This window comes from Phoenix dactylifera, chromosome 7 (genome assembly GCF_051530095.1).
Source record: "Phoenix dactylifera cultivar Ajwa chromosome 7, Ajwa_hap1_PhDact_Kaust_v1.1, whole genome shotgun sequence".
Classification (NCBI taxonomy): Eukaryota; Viridiplantae; Streptophyta; class Magnoliopsida; order Arecales; family Arecaceae; genus Phoenix; species Phoenix dactylifera.
The window spans coordinates 34,822,327-34,830,738 of NC_143196.1; the positions used below are offsets into that span (position 1 = coordinate 34,822,327).

An 8,412-nucleotide genomic window follows, 5' to 3' on the forward strand; every position below is an offset into this window, starting at 1 on the left:
ATAAAAACAATAGTGTAATTATATTTTATTGCATTCATAACTTGCTATAACAGCTGTAATTATTTAACTTCTGACAAATGGAACACATTAGCAATTCTGCAATCAATTATTTTCGAAGAGTTACATTAGATTTCTTATGGAAAATAATTTTTACAAACTTCCAAGACAAGTTTTTAGCTCAAGTAATTGTCAGAAATGGTGGAAGCCGAGATACTTCACAAGTAAATTTTCTTCAGCGTTTTAACTGAAATAAATTTTGGTCATGGTTTTTTCTGCTTATAATAGGATTGGACCTTTGGAAGGTGCTCATAAAATGGAATTGGATATATATGTAATAAGCATGAAGGTTTATCAAACAGGATTCTCTAATAAGACCAAATACGGGTTGATGCAAATCAACTAGATATATTCGAATCCAACCCAAACCTACATCTGGAGCTGTGTACAGAATTTGGCCCTGAACCTAAATCAGATTTGCCAACCATAGCCAGCATGAAATTGGGAGATCTTAATCAGAACAGACATGACAGAGACAGACCTGATCAAGAAAAAAGTCACAAAGAGAGGTTTTAGTCCTATAATTCTAAACCATCTACTGAGTAAGTTGGTTGAATTAGGATAAGTCAATAATTAAAACCAATTTGACTTGGGTTGAACGCTATTAACTTGCTGCCGAACAGTAAATGTGATCACACGTATCCTACAAGGTCACTTCCATTTTCAGAACTCCACCCATTGAGTCTTGGACGAAAAATTGACCATGCGAGGACAAATCCAGCCAATTTGACAATAATGTGCTCCCAAATGCTAAAAATCCAATGTGTCACTCAAATTCCAGTGCAACACCACCTGAATATGGATACAGTAGATTAAATACAAAGAGGATATCCATCTGACCGTATCCACAAGAAATCAAAGTCACATTGGTAGTTTTTTAAGGGAAAGAGAGGGGCGAACCCCCTCCAAGGACAAAAGCAAGTACGAAATCATTTCAGAAGCTAATCCATGAATTCCCAGCTTTGATCCCTGTGAACCCTTGTTGGCCTCCAATCCCCCAGCATGGGAACATTGTTGATGTTTGAAATGAGGAATGTTCACCTGATCAAACTAAGAAAGTTACTGTCAGAACAAAAGTAACAAATTTACCTTGGAATTTACTATGGTCTCCCTAGTTTTCTCTGTTTCTCCATCACAATGTAGAACTGATGTAACCGATAATACTGAAGTAACAACATTGTAACAGTTACATTTTTTTCTCAAAAACAGAAGTGAAAATAACTTAATGGTTTTCACTTGCTTCATTATATCCAAAATCGCTGAAAATTCATGTCACGACCTATTTATCGAAGGGGAGAAATATGAACAAGGCTATGTAAAGAATTTTGAAGAACATCTCACAATTAAGATCCAAGCCAAGAATCTCAATGAACTAAGTGACAATGAATCAAATTTTCATAAAATAAAGAAATGCTCACTGAATTTTGAGAATAAAATGCATGGATCTGAAAAAATGCTGGACTTTTAGCTTTCACCATTTACCAAAGGTGCACAACAAAGGTAAATACAAGGAGAAAAGACCTCATATTTAGGATCTAGACTGAGAAGTCATATAAAAATGAAGCAGAAGTGGTTTGGAGATTACCTGTCACATTAACTCAGAAGACAGAAGAAGATAGTGTTCGTTACTCTCTAAGGTCTTCAACAAATCAATAGCATACTGGGAAATGAGACCCAACCAAAATTAAAGTTGGATCTGTAATCTAGAGCCAGGTCAAACCGTTGCAGAACAGCACTCTTTAATAAATTCATAAACTTTAGCAGAATATATATGAGGATAACTCCTGAAATGGTCAACATGTGGCGATGAACCAAAATCATGGGTATAAACATTTCTTCCCAGTGCCTTCTGCCCCATGACGAAGTTTTCAACCAAGTGAACTGGAATTACCATATCAGCTGAGCTGTAAAGATAGAGCTGAGGACACAGAGGCTGGTCCTTTGATAGAATGGAGATGATCTTGCTCAACCTCCTGAACGACACCCAAGAATAATTTAGTACTCCAAAAGGAAAAGTTTCGGTTGTTATCTGGAAATACAATGAAATAGCAACCTAATCTTTATCCTCATAGAAATTTCATATAATTCCAGCACCATTTTGGACAGAAATTTTGCATGATAAAAGCATTCTAGTCATTTGCTAACATGTTGAAGAAAATCTGTCATTTCTACCACATGGATAAACAAAGATAACCACCAGCTACTTATACGTACAACCAGATGAGGATATTGAAGAGGACTCTACTAAGAATAGACATGCAGGTCCAGGAAATACAGTTTATAAAAAATAATAAATGACTTACTGATTTACATCTGGAAGCATCAAAAGTATGGAGAAGAATTTTTCTAAAATTGACAAAAGAATCATTTCAATCAATCGTGGTCTGATGTCTTTTGTATTTAATCTATTGACATCGCCATTCAGTTTTCCTTCTTCCATAGATTTCACTGAAGAATATGTCAATAAGCTACCTTTTTTCAGCAAGGCGGCACAAAATCCTGCAGCCCAGACCTGCTAACATAAATGAAATTAAAAAGAATTTAAATACATAATATGGAACATCAAATGGCAAATTGAACAACGAACCACTCTTTGGAACTGTTTACATTGTGAAGTAATTAGAATTACTGACTTTTAAAGGTTACTGAGCATAAGTTTCTAATACATAGATCATATAGGATTTTTAAAAAGGAAAATAAAACTAGAAACTGATAAAATATTCTGCAGCAAAATGTACTAGTAGTTAAAGTAAATCTTATGGTGAGTTCATCCACCATATAAGAGCATCATCATCATCAACAACAACAAGAAGAAGAATATGTCAGACCATTGCTAGTCCCCACTCATAGTTGCTTTGATTTGAATAGGATTGATCATAATATAATTTTCTTGTGCCAAAATGTTGAATTGCTCCTGCTTTGCAAACCATCCATTGAGATTGTTTATCCAGTTAGCAGCAAAAAAAGAGAGTTTTTATCCCTTTATACTGAAGTGACAGGAAACATAACTCTGGTAACCTACAATAATGTGCAGTTTAGTCCTTTTTAATTACAAAACCCTCTCTGTTTGAAATAGTGCTGCTAGCTTGTATATCTGGTCCAATAATCCAGCACAGTCCACTGCCTTACAAATCACAGGGAGGGGAAATCATGATTCAAACCTGAGGACTTATCTCCGGGGCAGGTCCAGAGTCAATAATACAACCTCTGATCTTCTCAATAATATCAGTCCTTGATCGCAAATTCTCAAGTATCAGACCATAACTGCAAATCCAGTGAAAAAAAATGCCGCTTCTTATTAAAGATGAAGTGGCACTCGAATGTCAAGGAAAAGATAACCTAAAGATTTATTAAAAACGAAAAAAAAGAAAAATCATTTGAGGACTGGAACATGCAATTACTTCAGTGGATTGTTGAAATATTGATAAATCTGAATCCAGATGTGCCCCAATTAAAAATCAGAAAAAATTGTGCTGCTGTAGTGAGCCACCCAGCAAGTCCCAAGCCAACCCACCGAGGCTTAGGTGGATTGAGTTCGGACCACTCTTTAAGGGAGGTTGAGCATTAGATGGGGCAAATAAGGTATCATGCATGCCAGGTTGGCAAAATTGCAAAAACCCACTTTTTAAATCATTGGTAACAAAAATTCATACTTAGTTACACCCAACAAACTTCATTTGTCCTAAGATCCTCACTTAAATGTTTATATACAAGATATTCATTTATTACTCAGCATTGATAAATCTGCTAATTGCCTTAACTTGTCACAGTTGAGCATTCCTTTTTTTTTTTTTTTGAATGATCAAATTTATTATATGGTATAGTAATATTATTTAACATGTCATGTTGCATTAAAAGCAGTCCATATATAAATGTAAAATTTTTCCCACAATTTAACTTTATTTCCTTTACTTTCTTGATATTTATTTCTTATTTTCTAGTTTTGCAGTTATAAGTTTGTGCTTGGTACAACTATCTAAGCATCCACTTTTTGGTAGTCTCCTAACCACCAATGAAAGATAATTGCATTTCTAAAATCGATGGTTTAAGTCTCAATATTAGACCCCATACCAGTAACTCAATGTTACTGGTAATAAAATATCCTTACCCCCCATATCGACACATGGAATGCTGGAGTCAGTACAACAACCATGTTGTGTGTCACTAGGGTGTGCATCAAGCCCCCATGCCGTATGGTACTGTACTAGATAGGATACACCTCAATCTAGCTGGTACAAGTCGGTACTTAAAAATCTTGTGTAAAACATTGGTAAAAACAAGGGTTTAGGCTTCTAGATTGGCCTCTGGAAATTTGAAACAACAACAAAATCTAAGATAATATGGGCATGCACATGAAACTTACATCACTTAGAATAAAATGATGGAATTAAAGGTGGCATGAGCATGTATAATAAAAACATGAGGCTCTGATAGGGAGAGATAATTGAATCTTTGTCAATGGATTTAGGATACGGATGGAGACATCCAAAGTAACATAGCTAGAAGCTATAAACAAAGATTCAGAAAGCTTGCAATAATACCAAAGCAAGCCATAATAGAAATAGTTGGTGAGCGGGATTCATAAACAATTGAGCGAAGGCTCGATGGTAATGACTCTAGTTTTATTTTAGTCATAGATACGAGCATTAGGCATGTATACTGGACATGGCTGCTAGAGTAAAGTTGTGTTTAATCAAGGTTTTCATGTCGGTCAAGATCTCGTTTGTACTAGTATCGGGCATCCCCCGACATATACATCAAAATCTTGGCCCCATTATCTTGGCTGTTTTAAACCAATAAAATCCAAGATATCAACTGATAATACATTCATATTGGCTGATATTTTTCTATATTTTTTACTTTCTTAGATATAGTTCTAGCTTAGATTTTCAATATTTGCAAGATTTTGATATCTTGGCCTGAAATATTGGCTTAGATATCAGAAATCTCAATTTCCTCCAAGTTTTCCCACACATCATATTGGCCAAGATATCAAAAAAGTTCATCTCAGTCTCCACCTACTAACCAAGACAACTGATATATTGAGATCTAAAAACCTCGCGTTTAATAGACAGTCATGATCCCACTGAGTGATGAAACATCTGAAATTAAGATTTTCCGGCATTGGTTTTTTCATACAAATATATGAAGGCTCTCATATTACACAGACTAGATTTGGCATATCCAGTGCATGTGCAAGCATTAAGTACTACTATAACACTTCCTATGCAGAGTATCAGGACAATAAATCGTGAAGGCTTTTCCTTTTTTTTTTCTTTTTCTCTTCTGATTGTATTGGGACTCTAATTAAAGCATGACCACACCCTCCCAAACCAAAAAAGGACAGACATGAAAGGGGAGATTGACTTCAAAAAAGACGTTGGCTACAAAAGACTTGGTATTATATAAGGTACGCCATACCTTATCAAACCAGATGGTATGAGGCATATCGTATTGTACCATAATGGTACCAAACCGGTATGTGGTACGAAAAGATTACTGACGCTCGGCACACCGAAGCAGCCTCCATACCGAGCGTACCGACACAATAATAGGATGACACTAGTAGGGGGCCCAGTACCGAAATGATGTACCTTGCATTATATATTATATAGCTAGGGGAGTCCAAGACCATGAAATTATCAAATTCCCCTCCCCCCCCCAAAAAAAAAATAAAAAAAATAATCAGTGGTGAATCCATCTCAAACTTAAATTTGTGCCTCATAGGTCATTGATCCAATGATTGGAATTTTGGACATGGATAACTATGACTGAGTATGGAGTGTCTCAATTTAAACAATTTTATAAAAAGTGATAGAATTACATTTAAATTCTAGAGTTCCCTCATGTGATGATGCCTATCTTACAATATTAAATGTGTAAAGTCTTTATTCAACGGCTTCAATTTCACACGGCTCCTATGCCAAGTCATGCGCCATTGCTCTTTCCTATTCAAGAGAAAATAGAGTTTCATCTGAATCTCTAAACCAATTCCAACCCAAATAAAACTCTAAAGCATCCATTTCCTCATGCATCAAAGCCCTCTGTTCTTCTTCCGTCCTAGATTCTATGCAAGATTTCTTCTCCCGTTCGAAACCACAACCACTCCAATGCAACTACTTGACTCCATAGGTTCAGATTATTACTGGGGTTTACCATGAGGAACCCATGGCCCATGGCCACTCAATTCTCAGCCATGGAACCAATTGCTGCCATGGCATATTCAGACCCACCCCAGAATTATATAATTTAAAGTTCAGCTCTCTTTGAAAGCTATGATCTGTGCAGTAACTTTGTTTCATTATGCACCAAGGTATAGATTTTTTTTATTTTTTCTAATATGTTTTCTCTCTTTGTTACTTCTCATTAAATTCACCAAAAGTTTTTGTGTTGCGTATGCATTATGAGCTATAAGGTCTAGGCGCGCAAGATCATATGCAAGCACTCATGTATGCATGTATAGGTGCAAGGATAATCACTCTAAATGTTTGTACTTTCTTTGTCAAGTTATATGCCCCATTTTTCTTTTCTAAGAAAGGGTTTATATGCAACGTGCTACACAATAATTGGTAGGCCTCTCCAAGTATCCCTAACCCTGAAACCCTAGTGAAGAGGGGATTTGATCCTAGGTCATCTGGTTCAACTACCAAAGACTTAACTAGCTAAGTAAGCTGGCACCTATTAGGTGAAAATGTATAAGCCTCAAATTTTAGTAACAACATCAATGTCATAATGGCATTAACTGACATCACAATTGCTTTAAGAACTTTATTTTATTATTTTGTAAATTAGAAAAATGTCAAACATACAGATTTTAATCTTTATAATGTTGTTATTCCTCTGCTGAAAAGATATAATGCTATTTTTCCATTTTAATCTGCCACTATATGTTATTGTAATAGTAACAAAGATTAATTAAATAAATAGTAACTGATTGAAAAGCATGTCGTTAACTTTTTTTGTGGGTAAATAATGCCTTATAATGTTAAAACCATGCAAAATGGTTTTGATAATGGAAGTTCTATAGACACAAAGGGTATTACTAATGCCATGCATTACATGTATGTAGCTAAAGGTTAGTTAATCTTCGTTCAATTCAAAACAACAATATTTCATGAGATTATTTTGTTGGTAAAGTATTGTGCTTTTTACTGTACAGCATTCAAATCAATAAGCTTTTGATCCAATACTTTTTGCGCAAACAACTGTCATCTTAAAGTGTCATTTTGACTCAATATAAATTTATGCTTTGCCCTTGCTGAATACTATCACTATGCATCGCTAAACGGTAGAGATAGGGATTACACATAAGAAACTCTGCAGAATTCCAAGATTTGTAATTCATAAGATAAGATTTAACTTATTGAAGGAAATGTTGATTAAAATTCTACCCTTTGTCTCATCTCATCGTCTTCAGAATTAAAGAAAAAAAAAAAAGGCAGCGAACACTTACGCCAGCCACCCAGTATTGCTGAAGGTGTGGAAGAGCAAATACCGCTCCCTCCCATCCTCCTCCCTCTCCGAGCACCAGGAAACCAGCTCCCGAGCCAATCCAGCAATCCTCCCCTCAACCTTCCTCCCCAAATCAAGCCCCACTACGTCCTTCACCGGCACAACGAACCGCACCGACCTAATCCCTTTAGAATTATACATCTCCGCGTACTTCTTCAAGTACCTCTGCTCCGCCCCCAGCCAACCCAGCAGCACCACCGTCCAGGACGCCCCCTTTCCCCCGCAGAACCCTGGATTCCCTCCATCCAAGCCCTCCCAACTCCGATCCCACTGTAAAAATCCCTCCTTTGAGGCGGAGTTAAAGCAGTCGAGGCGTTCCTGGGGAGGAACAGAGGGGAAGATGGGGGAAAAGGAGAGTGAGAGGAGGGAGTCGAAGGGAGGGAGCGGCGAAGTGGGGAACCAGGCGGATCGGAGGGCGGTGCGAGGGCGAGAAGGGGCTTGGGAGGAGGGGAAGGGGAGGAGGGGAGGGATAGGAGAGAGGTCGCCATATCTAGTGAGGATTCTAGGGTTAGGGTTTCGGAGGGAGAGAGGGAAGAGAGGGAGGCGGCAGCGGTGGAGGGCAGCGGTGGAACCGACGAGCCTAACGGTAACGGAAGCTTCCATAGGCGAGAAGATTGGAGGCGGTGACGAGATGCCAACGCATATATTTTGATAACGGGGCCGTTCTCCGCAAACGGGCAGATATTGGACCGGGCCACTAGTAGCCAGTAAAGCAAACCCGGTCCATAGAGCCAAACCGGGCCCATGTGCCCGCACTGGATTTAAAATAAATTATTTGGGCTGGGTCCGGATGCAGCCGTAACCACGGACATGGTTATGGTATTTTTAAATTTTGATTACCCA

At 37.5% G+C, this 8,412-nt stretch overlaps 1 protein-coding gene across 1 annotated transcript; it reads right to left on the reverse strand.

Moving 5' to 3' along the window:
- Positions 1 to 782: 782 nt before the first annotated feature.
- Positions 783 to 8,212, reverse strand: LOC103703837 (alpha/beta-Hydrolases superfamily protein). The gene is made up of 4 exons (XM_088701920.1): positions 7,511 to 8,212; positions 3,219 to 3,321; positions 2,361 to 2,569; positions 783 to 2,030 (listed from the first exon to the last, which is right to left on the reverse strand). Exons 1-4 carry the CDS (start codon positions 8,170 to 8,172, stop codon positions 1,772 to 1,774), a joined length of 1,233 nt encoding a protein of 410 aa, XP_088558046.1. The 5' UTR covers positions 8,173 to 8,212; the 3' UTR covers positions 783 to 1,771.
- Positions 8,213 to 8,412: the final 200 nt, after the last annotated feature.

Coding starts and splice junctions, on each gene's coding strand:
- LOC103703837 (XM_088701920.1), bottom strand. CDS start 8,172: ATGGAAGCTTCCGTTACCGTTAGGCTCGTCGGTTCCACCGCTGCCCTC. Junction 3,322..7,510: donor AGCAATACTGGGTGGCTGGC/GTAAGTGTTCGC, acceptor CTGGATTTGCAG/TTATGGTCTGATACTTGAGA. Junction 2,570..3,218: donor CCCCGGAGATAAGTCCTCAG/GTTTGAATCATG, acceptor TTATGTTAGCAG/GTCTGGGCTGCAGGATTTTG.